This window comes from Taudactylus pleione, unplaced genomic scaffold (assembly GCF_031769625.1).
Source record: "Taudactylus pleione unplaced genomic scaffold, aTauple2 ptg000113l, whole genome shotgun sequence".
Taxonomy (NCBI): domain Eukaryota; kingdom Metazoa; phylum Chordata; class Amphibia; order Anura; family Myobatrachidae; genus Taudactylus; species Taudactylus pleione.
In genome coordinates this window covers 9,977,675-10,000,385 of record NW_028284515.1, presented here as the reverse complement: position 1 = coordinate 10,000,385, position 22,711 = coordinate 9,977,675, and the positions used below count along the sequence as shown (strand labels likewise).

Sequence of the window (22,711 nt, the reverse complement as noted above, 5' to 3'; positions counted from 1 at the left end):
GTGCAGGGTGTGTGCGGTGCGGGGCCCCCCTGGACCCAGGGGCCAGTGTGCCCCGCACACCCTGCACCCATTATAGATACGCCAGGGCCGTAACTAGGGTAGTGCGACCAGTGCCATGGCACAGGTGACCTCAGGACAGGGGGCGCTGTTTGGGCATGTCAATTTTCTATTTATTATCATTCTCACTTGTAGCTTCCTCTTATCCCCAGCATCTTCTTGCCTCCCATATCTCTTGCCTGGCCTTTCCCTATGAGGCCATGCTCCTTTTTTGGGTTTGTTATGTCCCTATTTGAAATATAGGGGGGGCGCCAATGCTCTCCCTGGCAGAGGGCACCAAAAAGTGTAGTTACGGCTCTGAGATACGCCCCTGCTCCGATGTCTTACTTCTGACAGCCATCGTGCGCGTCCAAAGGCTTGATAATCTACTCAACTGAGACCGATGCTGCGTCTTTGTACGCAGTCTCTTGGATTTGTGAAGCCGCCAGCCCGGTGGGCATCTCACTACAAATCCTGGCGGCTGATACAGTTGCATATTTTCGCGCAGCGGCGGCATTGGCGCACGTTTATACAGGAATTGGGAAATAAGTGGGAAAAGCAGAAACAGCCGGTCTATACGATCTATCAGAGTGACTGAGGTAATAACGTTGGGTGATGAGGAGGAGTGCTCCACACACCGTGTCACAGCCACACACACAGCACAGAGGAGTGACAGCAGGATCATCCACCCGAGTCAGCGGCAGTCACATGACAGCCCCCAACCTCCTCCTCCTCCTCCGCTATCAGGCTGCGGCCAGCCCTGTCCCCTCAGTAGCACTAGCAGCGGCGTGTGCCGTGTGACAGTGACGGCGGCCGTGATTGCGGCGGGATGCGGGGCGCCATGGCGGTGGCGAGCACCGGGCTGCAGCGGCTGACTGACTACCTGCAGGACCCGGAGAAGGTGGCCCGCTTCCAGCGGCTGTGCGGGGTGCAGCAGAGCTCGCCCTACCCCGGCTGTAACACCACGTACCCGCAGGAGGAGGAGGAAGAGGCGGCCGGCGGGGACGGAGCCAGGCGCCGCACGAACCTTCACTCCAACGGGCTAGAGAACGGGGCCGCCGCTCCCCCCAGGGAGGAGGAGAAGCGGCCGCGGCGCCGGAACTCTCTGACCGGGGAGGTGGGCCAGCAGTTCGTCATCCGGAACCGGCTGCTCTATTACCTCTTCAGCTTCGGCACCGAGCTGGGCAACGAGCTCTTCTACATCTCCTTCTTCCCCTGCTGGATCTGGAACGTGGATGCCGCGGTGGGCCGGCGACTGATCGTCATCTGGGTGTGGGTGATGTACCTGGGCCAGTGCGCCAAGGACCTGATCCGCTGGCCCCGGCCGCCCTCCCCGCCGGTGCTGAAGCTTGAGGTCTTCTACAACACGGAGTACGGCATGCCCTCCACCCATGCCATGTCCGGCACCGCCATCCCCCTCTCCCTCCTGCTGCTCACCCTGGGCCGATGGCAGGTAATACCCACTGAGGGGCCCAGGGGGTCATTACTGCTGAAGGGGTCCAATAAGGGTCCCAGAAGGGTCATTACTGCTGAGGGCTCCACCAGGGGCCCCAGAGGGTCATTACTGCTGAGGGCTCCACCAGGGGCCCCAGAGGGTCATTACTGCTGAGGGCTCCACCAGGGGCCCCAGAGGGTCATTACTGCTGAGGGGCCAGGAGGGTCATTACTCCTGAGGGGCCGGGGGGGTCATTACTGCTGAGGGGCCTGGGGCGGGGGGGTCATTACTGCTGAGGGGCCCGGGGATGGGGGGGGTCATTACTGCTGAGGGCCAGGGGGGTCATTACTGCTGAGGGGTCCACCAAGGGGCCCAGTGGGGTTCATTACTACTATATTCATTCATTCATTGGTAGAAGGTTAATGAGAGAAATTTTTTGTCAGATCGATTAGTGTGAAGGGCATGTTGGGCATTGTAGTTCATCAGCAGATGGATATACTCATGGTGAAGTTGCATGGCCACCTTGACCTGATTTGTTACTAAATTTTGTCACACATTTTGCAACCATATTGAGCAGATTTGTTTGGTTGAGGGGGTCCATTATCATCATGGGCAGTATTTATTATCCAAAGGGACCACAGACTCCACAGCGCTGTATAGGCAGTGTTTCCCATTTTATCTTATTATTAATGGGCGTGATAATGTTATGCGTGGTTATCCGTGACAGTCATAGAATGTACTATGGGGCCTATACATGTTCTAGTTGAGACTGAAGCGTGAAGAAAAATAAATACATTTTCACATGTAGCTTTAAGCTGCATACACACGTAAAGATGTTCTGTCCAACCATCCAATTAGTTGATTGGTTGGAATGAAACTCTGGTAATGTATGGGAGTAACTGATGATCAGCAATTTGCTCCTAAATGCCAGAAAACAGATGAAAATGGGCGTCAGACAAGTTTGTTAAATGTTTGATCCAAACTATTTGTTCAAAGAACAATTTTTGTCCATTTTCCGGCGTTTGTGAGCAAATTGTTTATTGTCATTTGCTTTCATACGTTACCAGATTTTCATTCCAGCCAATCAACTAGTTGAATGGTTGGACAGATAATCTTTGTGTGTATGCACCTTAAGTCTTGCACATATAAAAAGTGTTTTGGAACAGCAGAGATGTTAGCATTTGTGTCCCTGTAAAGAAACAATACTATGGGGCAGGGTGGTGATGGTATGATAGATTGCCCCAGGGTTCGGATTAATTTAGAAAAAATAAAACCATAACAAAAAATGTTGGCAGCACGTTAGCAAAACAGTTTTCATACTGGATTTGGAGAATTTTGATGAACGGGCTGATTGTGTACATGATATACACACACAAGGTTATGGCATGTGTTTGGGTTGTTTAGAATGCATCCGATTTTACTTGTATGTCTATAGGTTTAGTCTACTAAATTACATCTTTATTATTTGTTTTGTTAGGAACGACCATTTCTTGTCATTTCCAGTCTGTCTTCTAGTCCTGAATAAATAAGCATTTTAGGGGCATATTTATCATTGTATATCTGCTCCTTAATCCCCGAAAACACCAGTTTCAGGGTTAACCGTAAATATTAAGTCTCTCCCAGATGTATGAAAGAGGGACCGCAGCAGATCTCTCAGATACCTGCTACGATCCCTTCATTCCCACTGGCAGCCGCAGCCCCCATAGGTTTCTATGGGGGATGCGATGCTGCAAGAGTTACCAACTTCCAGAATATGATGCAGTCCGGAGATTGGCCACCACAGTTAATGCCATCTGAAGATGGAGTTAGGCTATAGACTACACTTCACATAATTACTTGGTAGAGCGTTCCCCTGGCATCCTCCCTGGCAAAGGTGGCCGTGCATGTGCAGTCAGCGGGACTGCACATGCGCAATAGGCCCGGTGGCACTCCAGGCACATCGCAGGGACGGATGATGCATTCTGGCGCTGTGATTGTATATTGCAATGCGGTCATGGGCGGTAATGTCATGCCCAGATTGCAGTGCAATTGCGATCATTAATAAATAAGCCCTTAGGGGTATGTTCTCTAAAGTGACGGGTTTTGTTTTTCTTTAGAAATGGAGATGTTGCCCATAGCAACTAATCACATTCTACTTAATATTTAACTAGCACCTTCTAGAACAGGGTCGGGGAACCTCAAGCCCGGGGGCCGTATAAGGCCTGCGGAACCATTTGGTCTGGCCCTCTGAGCTTTTTTCTGCTAGCCTCCTCTGCCTAGGGTGGCACCCTGCAGCCAGAATGTGCAGCCTGGGGCATCCTTGGGACCTTTCACATGGTCACACCGCTGCCTTTACAGCCCCCCGGAGCATTGTAATCACCGGCGATTGTGGCCCTCCCTATGTGACGTCACATGGACGGGGCATGGCCTGCACCCGACCCGCAAATAATGTTATATATATATCAAAATGACCCCCGGCAGAAAAAAGGTTCCCCACCCCTAGAGGTTAATAGCTAGAATCTGGTTGCTATGGGCAACATCACTTCTAAAAATTCTCACTTTAGTAAGTTTACCCCTTGAGGCCAGATTCAATAAGCGGCGAAAAGCCGAGATCGGCGATATGCGTGATGTTTTTGCCTCATTCACCTACTTACACAGTGCGCGCTCCCACTTTTCGCCCTGTTCAGTTGCAAAACAGGTGAAAACGCATATGAGTGAATAGCGAAAAGGACACTTTTTTTGGGGGGGACATCAGTCTATCTCCTAAAAGGCGTAACTGACCCGGTATAGAAGTGTGTTAATAGACCTAATAAAAGCTTCTTAAATAGTTAAGGGCTGTTATTTGCATAAGTGTGGAAAAATGATAAAAACTATTTATTTTGGAAAAAATAATTGTTGTAGTTAAATTTGGGAATCATTTAAATGGGTACAAGTATATTTTTGTGTCTATAAAGTGCATTATAAAAAGTTTTAAAAATACAGCTGCTGCAGCCTCCTGCAATCCTAAAAACACCTGTCCCATCTATACAGCACCCCAAATTACCTGACCCAGCACTTTATGGCCATTTTCCAACACTTTTTTTTTTTTTTTTTTTTTTTTATCCCCAAAATTGACATGTATTTTTTTTTTTTTTTAGGGTGTATTTAGATATTTTTTTTTTATTATTTGGCCTAATTAGCCATTCGGAAGGTGTCCAAAGGGTTGTGAACCAAGCCCCCACATTTTTAGGCCAAGATAGGGATTTTGCACATCTTTTCTCCTGCCTTTGGGTGGAGAAACTTTTTCGCCTGTTTTTGCCTATGGAGTTTTCCATGCGAAAATGTGCTGGAATTGAATAGGGCGATACTTTGGAATGTGGCGAAAACATTGCATCGGTGAATGTTTTTCGCCGATCGAGGCTTTTCGCCTCTAATTGAATACTGGCCTTAGAGAGAGAGAAATTGTGATAGCTAAATTTCAACGCATTATTTAGCAAATATACACTTGACAAAGTCCTTTCCGTTTCCACTTCAGCAGTTTATTTTGATTGTCAATAATTTAGCGATAAGATGTCTCGTCCACTGACCTTTGTTTCATAGTTCAGTCATTATAGGAATTTTTGCTTGCATGTACAGTATAAGAAGCCCCATATTCATGCTTATTTAAAAAAAAATAAAAAAAATAAAAATCTAATACAGCTGCAATATTTAATGGATGTTTGTTTTTCGTTTCAACATTACCTATAGCAGTGTCTGCATGGCTCAGGGGTTGTATGGGAGATCTTTATCAGGTGGCCCCTAACAGCAGCTTTGCTGCAATCTATACCCTCTGCAGACCTCTCTATTCAGTATCCTTAGGACAACTACTAAGAAAAACTTGGGTGCATTCTAAAAAGCAAAAATAAAAACTGAACATACCATTGGGAAGATGACAAAATAAAATGGTTCATTCCAGCATGGCTGATGCATCACAAACATTTAATAAACCACTAAGCAGGTTGGAGTAAGAATGTCTGGATAATCCACGACTTCTTTATATTTTTTATCTGTACATTTACATTTTTTTTTAAATTTAAATGCTTCAGGTTAAAATGTTCAGTCATTGGCCCGTATGCTACTAAAACTCATAAAATTGAACAAAACCAACAAAAATACTGAATATTTCAACATCTGGGGGATATTTCTGGTAAAGCTAGTGTATCAGTTGGTTGCTAACTGTTGTTTTGTGTGTTGCATCCTTTTTTACAACACATGTTTGCAGCTATTCATTTCACCTTGAGTTGCAGACTCCTGTGTCTTAAGATGATCTTACAACTATATTTCATATTATGTGCTTAATGACGCTAAATATTAATGGTAAATTCCTACGGGTAAAATACTATAGCAGCTGTTAAATGTAATAGTTATACAGCTTGAGTCTCCCATATCCAAATATTCCGAATTACGGAATACAGGTTGAGTCTCCCATATCCAAATATTCCGAAATACGGAATATTCCGAAATACGGAATATTTTCAGCATGACTGACATAATGAAACCTTTGATTTTTGATGGTTTAATGTACATAAACTTTGTCTAAGGCACAAATTATTAAAAAGATTGTATAAAATAACCTTCAGGCTGTCTGTATAAGGTGTATATGAAACATAAATGAATTTCATGTATGTACACAAACTTTTTGATGCGCAAAATTATAAAAAATATTGTCTAAAATGACCTGCAGGCTGTGTGTATAAGGTGTATATAACACATATATGCATCCTGTATGTGTATTTGGGTCCCATTTCCAAGACATTTCATTATAATATGCAATTATTCCAAAATACGGAATATTCCGATATCCAAAATACCCCTGGTCCCAAGCATTTTGGATATGGGAGACTCAACCTGTATACTGAAATACAGAGTTTTTTTTTTTTTTTTTTTTTTTTTAGCATGACTGAAATAGTGACACCTTTTGTTTTCTGATGGTACAATGTATATAAACTTTGTTTATTGCATAGAATTATTAGAAATATTGTATAAAATTACCTTCAGGCTGTGTATATAAGGTGTACAAGCTGAGTCTCCCATATCCAAATATTCCAAAATACGGATTTTTTTTGGCATGACTGAGATGATGTAACTTTTTGATGGTTCAATGTACACAAACTTTGTCTCTAAGGCACAAATTATTAAATATATTATATAAAATTACCTTCAGGCTGTGTGTATAATGTGTATATGAAACATAAATTAATTTAATTTCTGTACACAAACTTTGCTTGGGCCACAAAATTATTGAAAATATTGTATAAAATGACCTGCAGGCTGTATGTATAAGGTGTATATAATACATAAATGCAGTCTGTGTGTATATTTGGGTCCCATTCCCAAGATATATCATTATGATATGCAATTATTCCAAAATACGGAATATTCCGTTATCCAAAATACCCCTGGTCCCAAGCATTTTGGATATGGGAGACTCAACCTGTATATGATTCATAAATGCATGCTGTGTTTAGATTTGGGTCCCATTCACAAGGTATCTCATTATGGGGTGCAAATATTCCAAAATGCAGAAAAATCCGATATCCAAAATACTTCTGTTCCCAAGCATTTGGATATGAGAAACTCAACCTGTATATGACAGAGCATGTGCACTGGCAGAGTATTGTCATAAGTGAAAGTGAAATTTGCTGTATAAATACACCCTCTGTTTGTTTCAGCATAGTCTGGTTTCCAGTGGATATTGGTATTGGCAAACTTTTGGTACAGTGATTGTTCATAGACAATCTCTTGTCACCAAGAAGGCAGCTGTTAAAGCGGTGTACACACCTAGCAGATATATCTGCAGATGATGGTTGTTCATACACACTGAAAGACCATCATCTTCTGGCCACGTGTCCTGCTGGCTGGGGGCGTATAGCGCCCACCTCCCCGCGGCCTCTGCTACAAGTGCGTGGGCGGTCGTCTGACCGCTTGTACACACAGCACCATGCCCCAATATATCTGCAGATATATTGGGCGTCGGCTCTGCAGTACAGCCGACAAGATATGTCTTTGAACGACATTGTTCAGACATATTGCTGGAACACACTGGCTGACACACAGAAGATATATTGGCCGATCAATTGATTGGCTAATATATCAGTAGTGTGTACCCAGCATAAGATGTGATGTCGGACTCCCCACAGTTTACCATATATATGTGATGACCTTTAGAAATTCGAGGATATGTCCAGAACACATAAGCAGGGCTGCCATTCTACACGTACAGCCCTAAAGTCAAGCTGATTGGTAGGTTAACTGAAGCGAGGATATACAGATAGTGCTGCAGCTCATTTGAACCTAGACCACAGCTGAATGACTTCTCCACTGTGGCTTGTCCCAGCTCCCTGTCTAGTTGCTTCTTTCTTGGATATATGTTGAGGGTCATTTCATGGTAACTCACGTTAAAAAGTGACATAGCGACAATTAGCAATTCCTTTATACAGTTTTTTTTTTTTTTTAAAGCATGATCGTATATTAATATTTATCAGTAAATACATTTCACATAAATTCCTTTTGCTGTTGATAGCCATGCATATACTTGCTATGTCACTTTGTAATGTGAGTTACCATGGAATGACCCTTCCATACAGCGATCCAACAGTCAGTACCACACAGCATTGTGGTCCAGGGCAGCTAGGACAGGCACATTGGAGAATGCTTTCTTTAAGGCCTGTTCACTTCCTCACAGGCCATTGTCTAGGAGACCATACACCAAAGCTGATTTCTTTTTTTTTTTTCAGGTGAGTCAGTGGTTTGGCTATTGTGCTGCATTTGAAGTACAATGTTCAGTTTGTAATCTGCTGTCCCTAAAGAATGGCAAAACATATTGATCTTTGTTGATCAGAACACTTTGGACTGGATCAGCTCGGGTACATTGTAATTTTGTCCTCATTCATTTTGTATTGCCTTTTCCAATTGTGTCACATCTATCCACATTAATCATTTGTTTATAAACTAATTCCTGCACCCACTACTCACATACCTCTCCTTTATATATCACTTTTGGAGCTGCGCTCATACATTAGCAGCACTGTTCTTTACATGTATTTTTGAACATTTAACAACTTTAATCCACACTGACTCTATATCTCACTGTCTCTATATCACACAGCCTCCACATTACACTGTCTCTATATCACACTGACTCTATATCTCACAGCCTCCACTCCAGTTTACATCTCAATTATTACCTTGTCCACAGCATGAACACCCTTACTTCACACAACCCCCATATTCTATGTCCACATAATCCTCTACTTTATCCGTCCCTCTCTTCCCCCTCCTGTTTCCTCCACTTGCTGTTCTTCCTTTTTTTTCTCTCATCAGTCTGCTTCCAACCCTCTGCTTCTTTCCCCCACCTCTCCTATACCTCCACTCTCAGCCACCTCCCTCCATGGTCTTGTTACCCCACTACTAAGCCCCATTCCCTCCTCGTTCTGTCTGTCACCTCCAGGGCTGCCAAGAGAAATTCTGGGCCCGGGTACTGCAACATCCTGTGGGACCACATCATGTATGGCTGCACCCATTTGTGAGTGGGTCTAGCATGTGAGATGCACCCACTCACAGGAGCATGGCATAGCACCCAGCAGCTGGAACTAAAGTAGTCACTACTGTATTAGGATGGCGGGACAGTCCCATAATAGCTGCATTTCTTGTCAGGCTGTATATAGATGCTAAAATGTAACACACAAATTAAAGTGCTTCTACTTTACTTTGTACATCTCTCATGTAAATAACACAAACAATCTATTTTCTATCATAGAGATAGATGTATGAAGGACTTAATTTTTACATAACATCAGGTCGTCTTATACACACACATTCCGCAGCACATATCCTAACCCACTGCTCCATGCTCCTTCTTCACTATCTACCCCTCTGTGTCGCCCCTGTCTGTCTGCCCTTCCCCTTTAGAATGTAAGCTCTCACGAGCAGGGCCCTCATCCTCACGTGCTTCTCCTCCCCCTACTTATAGTATAATTTACTCCTAACTCCCTACAATGGCACCTACCACCTGGTTGCTCATGTCCTGCTGCTTGTGTTTTGCAGCTGAGTTTATAACCTTGTCCTTGTCCTGCATTGTTTTGTATTACTATTAACTGTTTTTCTTGTGTGCTCATTTATGTACTGTGTAAGGCGCTGCGGAACCTTTGTGGCGCCATATAAATAAAGGATAATAATAATAATAATTCATGGGGGTTAGCCAATTGGGGATCAAGTCTAGCTTTTGCAGGTTATAGTCTGTCACATGTGACTCTTGCTGGGTTTGATGGACAATTTGTCTTCCCTGATTCAAGGGGGTCTGGTATAAGAGAGAGACAGTAATTAGTTAGAAAATGTCTAGACAGTCAATAGTTAGGGAAAAAAGTTAGACACAAACAAAAGTCAGACACATTAAGGTCAGACAGGGTCAAAAGTTCGACATAAAAATGGTCGACAATTAATTTATTTTGTTTATTAGCCCTAATGTTCACCCTAACCGTGGGGGTAAGTGCCTAACTCTCCAGTAAGTGCCTAATCCTAAAAAATAAAAAATGTCGATCCTTTTTCATGTCAAACTTTTGACCCCCGTCAACTTTTTACATGTCTAACTTTAGTGTGTCTGTCTTTTGTCTGTGTCAAACTTTTATCCTTGTCTAACTATTAACTGGCTCGCATCTGGGGCCAAATGTAATAGGGTGAGAGTTTAGCAGTAAAACTCTCACACTAATACATTGATCGAGTTGTATTTTCAAAACAGGAAACACCTGGATGAGAGTTTGAATCTTGAGAGTTTTTGAGTCTGAAAAACATGCGAGTTTACATGTTCTGTGACTGTATTACATTGGCTGAGTTTAAAAATGTGACAGTTTTCTCTCACATTTTCTAAACTCTCACCCTATTACATTTGGCCCCTGGTGTCTATCTAGACATCGTCTAACTAATTACTGTCTGTCTATAGTCCGGAACCCGATTCAGGGCTCTTTATCAGATATTCTATTCAGGTCTGACTGAAAATACAATTATCTCAAGGTTGGCCCTAGCAACATTTTGCTGTCGATTGGCCAGTCTTTGGAAAGAGGCAGATACATTCTTTATCCCATAAAGGCACATTCACAAAAGACAAAGATGTTATGCATGCAGAACCTTCTTGCTTTTAGCATCAGTGAAATCTGGCAGTATTAAAAGTCTCAGTTTTAAGGTTTCAGACAGGAATGAGCTGTCTCAGTAGTTTGTCTGTACGTGGCATAGGGTATTGCTTGTTGCTGTGTGGGTAAGTTGTTGGTAGTCCACATCAAACCTAGCTGAACCATGTTTATTGGGAGCTAACACTTAATGTTTAAAACCATGGCCTTTGGGACTTTCTAATTACCCCCAATGTGTAACATTTAATTTATTGTACCATATTCTTTTCCAGTATATGAGAGATTTGGTAAGATGACTGATCCAGACAAGGCTGGCAGCCTGTACATAATTAATGTTCAGCATAACCTATTATCCTTAGGCTAATTAGTATAGTGTTTGCTATTGTGCTGCAACATTGGCCTTAGTAGACCCTTTTGTGGTTGGGAGCTTGTTCTTTCTTGATTGTTAGCTGTATCCCAATTAATTGCGTTACACAACATTTTGAGCTAAAAGTTCAGATGGGGCTTCTCTCATTACCCTCTTAATGGTAAACTTCCCTAGGCATCATTGTTTCCCATTCTGGTAGCATTATATGGGAACCGCTTTCTGTCTTTGGCGTTGACTGTCTACATGGCATGCAGCTTGTTCTTCTGAGCTTGCACCAAACAGGGATCGTGTCTTTGGCTAGATGGTAGTGCTACCTGGGGAGTTACTGCCATTGTTTTTTAGTTTTCTTTGGAAGAAAATTCACCACGTACTCCACCACATGCTCTATGTATGCAGCACATTTCCCTTTCCAAAAGTGTGTCCTAAGGCAAACTGCTCGGACGGTGTGATCATATAGGCCTGCAGCACCCTCCTCAATGAGCAAAGTCCTGGTGCTCAGTTTGCCCGCCCAATGTTTTTTTTTTCCCTGGACTCCACAATGGTCTTTAATGTATATTTTAGGGTACCACAGTGATGCCCATTATCTCAGTCGCACCATTCCCATAGGCTTTGCTCCAATTCAGATATTGTTTTCCTTGCTTCGTGAATGTCTCCTTGGACCAACCAAGCCCTGTGTAGATCTTAAACAGGAAGTCCACAATCTACAAATCCTAAAGTGGACAACGCTACTGCTTCCAGATACTGGGCAGTAGAATCCACGATTATAATGCTATACATGCAAATACAGTAATGCTAACGACGGCAATTCTAGTGATCAAACTTGGGCAATGATATTTCTGAAAGACCTTTTAGATTGCTTGTGTCAGTTTTCATCATTCTTGTGCCACACGTAATGACAATTACAAGGTTAGACCATTTGTATCACATATAAACATTGCTTGTGTTTGTGCATGCTAGGAAGAGCTGCTTATAACTAGAAATGGGGAGTTTACATGCTGTAGAGTTCAAAAGAGATTACTGTAACAGGTGGTACACACTGGAGCGATGGGCATTCGTTCAGACATCGGAATGAATGGCCGTCAACAGTGATTGTGGACTTTACCGAACGTTGTAGCTATCACCGTTACATCATTCATTAACAATGCATTGGCTGATAGCGATATCGCTAGGTTTGATGTGCAGCACATCAAACCTGGCGACCGTCTATAGTGACCGCTGGAGCGCGCAAACATGCATACACACTATTCGATGTAGGCGATATGTCGTTCCGAAATGGCATATTGTCCTGATATCGCTCCACTGCGTACCTAGCCTAAGACAGATCTTCAGCTGTCATTTTCACACTACTACAGATGGACATGTAAATTGGACAGCTATTAATGCATGTTTTCAGAGGGTGTGACATGTAAAGATATGGAATATATATATATTATATTATATTTTGTTGGAATGTGCCAACTTCTACTTTAAAACTTTCTCTTGAGTTGGTTTTGCTTGATGTGCACAATGACTCCCTTGAAAACTGTTGCTGTGCTAATGCCGGTGTCATTACTTATGGTTTATTAGGAACCAAACTTTTTTCCAGCTCAATGAGGGTAGCAGATGACTTAAGGTGCATACACACGTAAAGATTTGCTGTCCAACCATCCAACTAGTTAATTGGTTGGAATGAAAACAATTTGTTCAAACAACAGTTTTTGTCCATTTTCCGGCATTTGGGAGCAAATTGCTGATTGTCATTTGCTTTCATACATTACCAGATTTTCATTCCAACCAATCAACTAGTTGGATGGTTGGACAGAAAATCTTTTCGTGTGTATGCAGCTTAAATTTAACAATTTCCTACTTCTGTAGTGTTCACTCTAGCTCCGGCGGCAGGCAGGGCGCCGGAGCTAGAGAGGGCAACCTTGTGCGCGCGTGCCCGAAAAGGGGGCGTGGTCATGAAAAGGGGGCGTGTCTATCAGACGCGTCCCCTTTTCGTCATACTTGGGGGCGTGCCCGGCGCTTACGGACATGCCGGGCAGCCCCCAAGCGCTGCCGAAAGGGAGAATAGATGCCGGGCGCACGTCTATTCTCCGGCGGTGACCGGGTCACCGCATGTTTGTCCACCCGCGGGACACTGTGTTCCGTGGGTGAGAACGGCACCCGCAGGCTGTGAGGGCAGGGCGCTTTTTGCCCTCCTCCTGGAGGGCAGGGTGCTTTTTGCCCTCCAGAAGGAGGGCAGGGCGCCGCGCCCCGCTAAAACAGTCTAGTGGGAACGCTACTTCTGTAATTTAATTCTGGGTTCATAATTCAACAAAAGTTAAGGAAGCCGTAAGCTTGAAATGATAAAAATGAAATACTGTAAGGTTGAGCTTATAACTCTGTGCAACTTTTCACTTTGCAGTAGTTGGTCTTCAATGTAATATGTTATCTTATTATTCACAAGCAATCTGGATCTGACCAGGCTTGCCCGTTCCATCTGTTAGTTTTCCTGCAGTACCCGTCAGCCTTGCTTGTCCAAACACAACTCTTTGTTGTATACTGTAAATGAAAACTGTGAACTGAGTTTTGGAAACTTGTTGGTGAACTGTTGTTTGTTTGAAGTGCTCATGAAAGCATTAAAAATTATTCCGTTTGATATATTACAGAACTTTTAAATCTTCTTTGGCAGCTAGATTTTGACAAATTAATATCAAGCTCTAATTATTATCTCAAACAACTGCAATAAATGAACCATAAAGTGCCCCCAAAACGTATCTTATTATGGTAAAGTGTACCGTACCAAAATAAATGGCAATGTGCACAGCATGGAAACTTGGTGCATCACTCAGAATTAAATTCCCCAAAAAGGGTTATGATACACCAATCTATACTGATTCCAAACAGTGCAGTTTTTCATGGTTCACAAATAATACAAGATTGTAACAAATGGCAGTATATTTGTATGGCTGTATTACGGCTCATTTGTTTAACTAAAGGCGTACATCCACTAGCAGATGAGTAACGACAGTACGATTACGACATTGTAATCGTACCGTCGTTCCCCATCCCCTGCAGTGCCTACACTGAATGATTAGTCGTTCAGTGTAGGTACCCTCCATGATTCCTGAACATGGCCAATCTGTCGTTATCGTCAGATTGACCGGCATGTTCAGCCGATGATTGATGTCAGAAACAGTCGGCAGGAGCGCGCATCTCTGGTAGTTTCCGACATTATAGTGCGCGATTAATGAGAGATTGCACGTTTCCAACATCGTAATCATGCAATCGCTCATTCATATCTGCTAGTGGATGTGTGCCTTTAGAATTGAAGTATAGTTTGCATATGTGTACAGCATCAACTTATTTTAATGGTTTTAAGCTGTTCCCTGTAAGTTCTTGTGACACATGATTAGTTGTCAATCTGGCACAGTTGCATAGACATAAAATAGAAAAGTGCGGACCTGCATTTATTTATTATGGTTTTGTAAAAAAGCCTCGCTGGTGGGAAATCACGATCTTGGATAAATGTAAGTCCTGGACTATATAATATAAAATAATACAAATGGGTACATTGTACACATTTTCATGAAAACTTGCAGCTGTTGTTGTAATGGTTCCAATGGCGCCTTCCTTCCCAGATCTGATTGTGTAACATCTTGTTGTTTTCAGTCTTCTAAACCTGATTCACAGGAAACCTCCAGTTTTTGGTTAAACAACTTGTTCCGCTTTCTGCATTTGTTCCTCCGTATCTCTAAAACTGCTAACATTGCATAATGCAAATATGCTGAAAATTATTATTAATTTTTTTTTTTTCTGCCACTGCCTTTGAAATGTGAAATTAGTAGGGTGGACCGCTATGTATCTAAATTGAGAATCGCCTATACACATGCTGCAGGGACCCAGCAGTGAGTGACGTCAGGCCTGACACATCGGGCGGACGATTGGTAAGTGTTTATGCACTTACCAATCGTCAGATAGGTAGGAGGTTTGGTCGACCTAATGTGTACCCAACATTACAGTCAAGGTCTCGTATGGTGTGCTCTGGATCCTGCAATATAGTTATCTATCTGGAATGCCCACTTACTAGTCTTTAGATACACTACTGCGAATTAGATGTACGCCTCTGGAGTGCTGGAAGATGTGCACTGTGCAAACATATCAAAGTCCAAACTCCTGCCACTTTAGAGCTATTCCTTTCATTTTGATAAACAAAAAATGTCTGTTCTTCTTGATGACTTAATTTAATCATGTTATTTTATCTGGATAAAGTGTGCTAGAAATGTAATTTTTTTTGTAAAAGAAAGGCGTTCCTGCTAGGCTGTTTTAGCGGGGTTCTGCGCCCTGCCCGATTTCAAAAGGGCAGTATGCTCCCTGCCCTTTTGGCGGCACCCCGCTAAAACATGGCAACAGTGTCCCTTGGTTGGAAAAATAGCAGTGCAGCGATTACCGCCGGTGAGTAGATGCCATGTGCATGCGCACATAGAGGGGAGAGCTTGGGGGCAGCCCAGCATGTCCGTAAGTGCCAGACATGCCCCCAAGAGTGTTGCAAAGGGCGGCGTGTTTTAAAGGCACAACCCCTTTCTCGTGACCATGCCCCCTTTTCGGGCACGCAGGTCCCGAAAAAAATCCCTGATAAGTGCCAGCGTCGACCTGGGCTTCGTGGCTAATTGGATTAGCCACGGGGGATCCATTAGCGCCTGAATAATGTTTGGGTCTAATCGGATACCGCCCTCAATCTATTATATTCGGCTATTTATGTGGGTGGCAGGATTGGGTGCTCCATGATTGTTTGTTCTGGATTACATATAAAGCACACCTCTTATCATCCCATCATGGGTGTATTTCATTTGTTTGTACCTCCCATCTAACCTGCACTGGAACTATTCAATTGTATGCTAGACCACAGGGGCGTATCTATAAGGGGTGCAGTGCACACGGGCCCCCTGGTCCAGGGTGGCCCCGCACCGCACACCATGCACCCGAACTTTGTCATACTTACCTCTCCGAAGTTCCGCGTCGGGTCTTCTAGTGCTGTTTAAACGCCGGGAAAATAGCCGCCACGGCCATTTTGCTGGCGTTATGCGCTGTGAGATAATTGCCGGGAAAATGGCGGCCGCACCATTTCCCCGGCAAACTGCGCATGCGCAATAGACCCTGGGCACACTATAGTGCCCAGAGTCTATTGATTATGCGTGTCGGCTGCCGGACACCGGAGTGAGAGGAGGGGGCCCGTGATGGGGGATGCACACGGGCCGCCTCCTCTCTAAAGACGCCCCTGCTAGACCAGTGAGAATTCTCCCGTGTTAAATGCCAGGCACGCTGCAGTTACGGCACAACCAGCCCTAAAGCCCGCTTTACGTGGAATTTATGCTCACACCTCAGCGGGGTGCGAGCAGAAATCCGCAATAAGTGCAGCCTCAAGACCGGTCGCACAAAACAATTCATTATATCCTGTGCAGATTAGACAGGAGCTATGGTAGGTCCAAAAGGTTTAATCGCCCCCAATGTTGATATTTTAAGAAGTGACTAAGGGGGAATCAAAGTGGAAAAGTTGTCTATAGCAACCAATAAGCTTCCTTTTTTATATAGTGTTCACTCTCTAGGTGCGGCGCCGGGCCTAGAAAGGGCAATCTATAATGCTTGAAAAAGGGGTGTGGCCACGAGAAAAGGGGCGTGTATTTAAGACGCGCACCCTTTTCATCACTCTTGGGGTCGTGCCTGGTACTTACGGACATGCCGGGCTGCCCTCAAGCTCTCCCCTCTATATGAATAGATGCCGTATTGCGCACGGTGTCTGTTTACCAGTAGTGATCACTGCACTGCTATTTTTCCCACCTGCGGGACTCTGCAGCCCGCCGGTGGGGACTGCTCCCGCCATGTTGATTTAGCGTGGCGCTGCCAAAAGGGCAGGGCACGTTCTGTCCTTTTGATATTAGTCAGGTCGCGACGCCCTGCCTAGTGGAAATGCTATAGATAAATGAAAGCTAGAAGAAGCTAGCTGGTTGTTATTGGCAACTTCTCCACTTTATCTCTCTCGAAGGATGAGACCTCTCCCCTTATGGGGGAGATTTATCAAAGCTTGGAGAGACATAAACTACTTACTAATTAGGTTCTGTCATTTTACAGACTGTAAAACTCCCAACATTAATTATATATACTACATTTAGCAATAAATAAATAGAGGTTTTAGCCTAATAATGGCCAAGGTTATGGGCCTACTCACCACGTCCAGGTAACCTCTTGGGGTAGTTCCTAACATACTGGGGTTGAAATCCAGAGTGCAGGACACCCCCAAAAACCAGCCCAGCTGAGCCACCCCAGGGCATCACCCTAATGAGAAAAGGTGAAGTGTAGCCAAGTGTTAGATAGGAGCAGCTACTGCTGCATATATTAGAAGTAAGGTGAAAAATAAAGATAAATAATAAACAAACAATAGAGGTGCAAAAAAGGAAATGTGTTATAATGTGATGCTCTGAAGCAGCCCAACTAAAGCAATCCAGGGGACCCACGCCCCAAAAATCAACCCACAGCTGCATTACACTATATATAAATTTGTAGAACTTACCTAGATTGTGCCTTTTACTAAAGTGCAGTCAAAATGCCAGAATCCCTGCTTAAAACTAAATGGGGGACAGGTGGGGAGGGGTGCTAGCCTAGGCTGAAGGAGTCTCAGAGTTTGTGGAAAAGGACCCTTGACTGCACATCTTTTCGTGTCTGCAACAATAGTCTCAACAGGTAGCACCTACCACTGTATATATTCAGGGTGTGCAGTCTACATACAGACTGTGTTTGAAAATGTCAGTAAAGCTCTCTACCCCCCCCCCCCCCCCCCAGTAGAGAGAGACGTAATAAGAATAAAAAAAAAAATCACTTACCTGAAACTCCCGCTCCTGGTCCCGCCGCTAACAGCTCCTCCGGCCGCTTTGCATGGGAGAGACGTCATTACTCATGACGTCTCTCCCATTACCCACTGCGGGAGCCGGAAGATGGCTCCCGCAGTGGGAGCAGTAGCAGCCGATGAGTCTGACAGACTCTCAGCGGCTGCTGATTACACCAAACACACAGCTGCCGGCTCCGGCGGCTGTGTGTTTGGCAGTGTGTAGCGCTGACTGAACTCCGTCCGGTCAGCGCTACACACTTCACTCGAGTATAAGCCGAGGGGGTACTTTTTCAGCACAAAAAATGTGCTGAAAAACTTGGCTTATACTCGAGTATGTACGGTATATAAGAGTCCACCAATATTTGCCAAGCTATCTTGTAATAAGTTACTGCAGTATTAAAGTACTTGTGGCACATACAGTATGCCCTAGAGTCCAGTATGAAACTCCACCATAAAATACTTGACCTTAGCAGCTGCCCCTCCAGTTACTCAGTTGGACAGAAGCTCTGTAGGTGCCGCGCCATCCTGTACCTGCAGCCTACACTGCACTGTTCTTTGCTAGCGGGCCCTGAGATCTACATTGAATGTATGTCCCCCTGTGTGTACTGTCATGTACATCAATTATTTCAATGTGTTTTACTCCTGATATTATGTTTAAGGAGGTTATTCTCTATTAAATAAAGTTTTACACCATTGTGTAGATATATTTATGAATGTCCTATGATGGATTTTCATAAGGGATCAATATTTATTTTGGAACGTCAAGACTGTGTTACCCAATACTGTCCTACTGTGGTGGTGAGCTTGTAATTCCCACAGGAAGCTACAGGAATTGCTGATTCGTCTGTCACCATGTCTGAGTTCATGGAGGTGACTTGATAAGACAGCGCAGTTACTGTAGGAAATCTGACCTTCTTACAACACATCCTGTTGTGATGTATTTAGTATATAGATTATCTCAAGGCCATATCTTGTCTTCACAAATATTCTGTATCGCAATTTTTGTACTTCACCGAATAACAACATTTTTTCTTTCTTTCCTGTTTAGTATCCATTTGTTTATGGGCTGTTGCTCGCTGTGGGCTGGTGCTCCTTGGTGTGCCTTAGTCGTGTTTATATGGGAATGCATTCCATTTTGGTAAGCCAGGCAATGTGAACTTATCACTTAAAACATATCTATTTTCTAAATTATATGATCATGTCTGTTACAGTAAATTGCACTTTAATGTCAGAAATACAACTATTGTTGATGATAGCCTTATATTGTCAATGTTAACTTCTGACATTTGCCATCACATATGTAAATGTATATACTGTAGTGTTCACGCTAGAAAGCGTGGAGGGCATCTTCTGCACACGCTCCCGAAAAGGGGTGTGGCCATGTCCTTGTGACACACCCACAATTTGTCACACTTGGGGGCGTACCCAGCACTTACAGAGGTGCTGGGCTTCACCCAAGCTCTCCCCTCACAGTGAAGAGATGCTCACAGTGAATAGATGCATGGCGTCTATTCACACAGCAGTGATTGGTCACTGTAACTTTTCCCACCCGCGGGACACTATGGCCCGCGGGTCGGGAAGTCTCAGGGCAGGCTGTTTTTGCAGGGCGATGCTAAAAGGTAATGGCTCATTTTGTCCTTTTAAAATTGGGTGAGGCGTAGCACCCCGCTAAAACAGCCTAGCGGGAACACTATACTGGGTCTCACGTTATGCCAGCACCCTGCCGTGTAATTTATTCTCCATTGTTTGTACCCCTTCGCTGTCCTTTATTTTACCTTTCACAAATGAGGTCCCCCTCACCCAAACTTTAAAATGCCACTATCCAATAGCAGTCCAGCTACTTCCATTTGGTAGAGAAGTGAAGGTCTGTGGTAACACACACACACACTCTCTGCTGCTTTGTGTCATTGATCTGCTGCGAACAGGTACAACCTGATTGATGTCACCAGAGCGCTCACCGCCAGCCATTATGCAGATGTGGGGCGATACCAGATACATCCCCCTCCACACTTGCAACTTCTATATGAGGGAGGAGTGAAGTATCGGGGTAGGGGGCGTCAGGCTGTTATTTTAATTTGTTACTTGTCCTCTGCTTCTTTACACTTAATTTTGAATGTACGAGTCATAATACAACATCTATGTAGGAGCTTTGTGCTGGGAATATTATTGTCTTTCATTGTAATATTATTGCCTTTCATTGTAACCCAGATTTATAAATCCGCTAAGCCAAGTAAATTAAACCATAAATTCAATTTGAAATATCTGTGCCTCAGTGATGATTTAATGCATGTATCTGCCCTGCATGCTCAATTTGTTTTTATATATTGTTACACCTACAAGCCCTGACAGCTCACATATGTATGGCTGCCTACAAGCCCTGACAGCTCACATATGTATGGCTGCCTACAAGCCCTGACAGCTCACATATGTATGGCTGCCTACAAGCCCTGACAGCTCACATATGTATGGCTGCCTACAAGCCCTGACAGCTCACATGTATGGCTGCCTACAAGCCCTGACAGCTCACATATGTATGGCTGCCTACAAGCCCTGACAGCTCACATATGTATGGCTGCCTACAAGCCCTGACAGCTCACATATGTATGGCTGCCTACAAGCCCTGACAGCTCACATATGTATGGCTGCCTACAAGCCCTGACAGCTCACATATGTATGGCAGCTAGGGGAGACACTAGATCAACCTTCCCCCCCCCCTCCCCCATCCCAGTTAGGTAGTGTCCAGGCAATGCAAGATCTAGTGCAGTTGTGTTATTCCTGAAGCCCCACAAATGTTCCTCTGACCAGTATATAACATGCATGCCTTACATACATTTAGGATCATTACAACGTATTCAGTCTCCTGCAGGAAGCAATTAACTGTTCAGTCTGAAAACATCACTTACCTCAACATTCAATCATTCAACTTTTTTTTTTTTTCTTCTTCTTGCAGGATGTTATAGTTGGTGTCTTTTATGCAATCCTCATTCTAATAGTCTTCCATCCGGCTCTTGATGTCATTGACAATTTCAACCTGACTTACAAGTATTCCCCTTTTATCATCATCAGCCTGCACCTAGCCCTGGGCATCTTCTCCTTCACACTCGACACATGGAGCACCTCCCGCGGAGACACCGCTCAGATTCTTGGCAGCGGGGCCGGAATTGCCTGTGGATCACACGTTAGTCACTTATTGGGTCTCCTGAAGGAGCCATCGCCCGATATGCTGCCTTTCACTATTCCACCCTTCACTGTGCGTCTGCTTGGGAAAGCCTTGCTACGCGTTTTAATTGGCCTAGTTGTTTTATTGCTGATCAGAGCGGTGATGAAGATGATTACTATTCCTCTGGCTTGCAAGGTGTTCGGCATTCCCTGCGATGATATCAGAAAGGCAAGGCAGCGTATGGAGGTGGAACTACCGTACCGGTATCTTACCTATGGCATGGTTGGATTTGCGGTCATGTTTATAGTCCCTTGTGTATTTTATTTGGTAGGGCTCCTTTGATGGTGAATTCCTCCCAGCGTAAACACATGACATAGAAGGACTTCTCAGAAAGGTTATTTGGTAAGCCTGGAGATACTGAAGTGTTTCTGGAAAGAATTGCTATCTTCTTGGGAGATTTGGGGGTGGGGAGTTGGAAGCTCTAAAAGACTTGTATTCTCCCATCTATTTATCATGTGCTTCAGTTAGCAGCAGGTTTCTTTTGGGCCAAACAAGCAGTAAAATGGTCCATTATTTTTTTTTTTCTTTTTATTCAAATACAAGCTTAGTGTTTAACTCCATTTTTGGTTTAAATCTTAAAACCAATTTTTTTTATTTTTTTTTATTCAGGTACTGCTTGATAATTGTGCCTTTATTTTCCTAAAATCACAAGCGCCATGTATACTGTGATTTAATGGCAAGCATCCAGAACATAGTTTGAACTCGAAAAAATATTTTTACACAGCAATGGTAATGCCTGTTTGTATATGTCATGTTACACAGGTCTACCTTGAGAGACGGCAATAATTTGACGTGCTTCTTACTATTGTAACTTTAAAAGGTATAATGTTTGTTTTGCCTTTTTTGAAGTTGGTAACCACTATGTATTTTAATATCTATTTTTTTTTTTTTTATATATCCACTTGTTTTGGTGAAGAAACAACGGATTGGATTGTAGCTTTGTGATTCTGCTATTGCAAGCTAATTCTGACACTTAGTACAGCACAAACTGCAAAGCATAATAGTCCAAGTAGTTCTCTCCTTATGCTGCTTTTATATTGGTGGGTGCAACACATTAATGCTATGTTAACCTTACGCTCAGTTTGCATGAAATGCATTTAGAGGAAGATAGCGGTCTCCTGTTTCTAATGACCCTGTTATGAGGGTACCCATAGCCTACAAACAGAGGTGGCTGCCATTTTACGGACTGCAGCAATATTCTCAACAAGGCGGCCGACAAATTCCCAGGAGACCAGTAATGTCACCGACACACACTACTCTGGCAATGTCACATGATCTGTATGAATAGGCTGCATTCTCAGGAGAACTTCACTGTGTTGTAGTCAATGGGTAAATGTTAGGTCTGCATTTAATCTTCTCACCATGTTGGGATATCCAATTTGCTTCATATTGGAGTCCTAAAGCATGTGGGGAACTGCAGAGTTATTTAATAAGATGTCTTATCTTTGAGTTGCACCTATAAATGGAGTTATAGAATAACTAGACCTTTTTATATGTTATAGTTTAATGAATGTGTATAGGGCTTTTATTACATGGGAATGTACCAAGCACATGTATGTCGTTGGAAAGCACTGTACCTTTCATAATGTTTAATGAGCATTCATAGCCATCTCTAGTTTATAGCAATTCGCCATATATTCTATCTTGAGACGTTCCCAAACAAGAGCCTATTTATTCTACTATATGAACT

At 43.6% G+C, this 22,711-nt stretch overlaps 1 protein-coding gene across 1 annotated transcript; it reads left to right on the top strand.

Annotated features, from left to right (window-relative positions):
• The first annotated feature begins 848 nt into the window (after positions 1–848).
• SGPP1 (sphingosine-1-phosphate phosphatase 1) lies at positions 849–21,720 on the top strand. Its single transcript, XM_088471321.1, has 3 exons — positions 849–1,489; positions 18,850–18,939; positions 20,752–21,720. Exons 1-3 carry the CDS (start codon positions 866–868, stop codon positions 21,301–21,303), a joined length of 1,266 nt encoding a protein of 421 aa, XP_088327447.1. The 5' UTR covers positions 849–865; the 3' UTR covers positions 21,304–21,720.
• The last annotated feature ends 991 nt before the right edge of the window (positions 21,721–22,711 follow it).

Excerpts from the sequence above, each read along its gene's own strand:
- SGPP1 (XM_088471321.1), top strand. The coding sequence starts at position 866 with ATGCGGGGCGCCATGGCGGTGGCGAGCACCGGGCTGCAGCGGCTGACT. Across the intron at positions 1,490-18,849 it reads TCACCCTGGGCCGATGGCAG|TATCCATTTGTTTATGGGCT; the intron begins GTAATACCCACT and ends TTTCCTGTTTAG. Across the intron at positions 18,940-20,751 it reads TGGGAATGCATTCCATTTTG|GATGTTATAGTTGGTGTCTT; the intron begins GTAAGCCAGGCA and ends TTCTTCTTGCAG.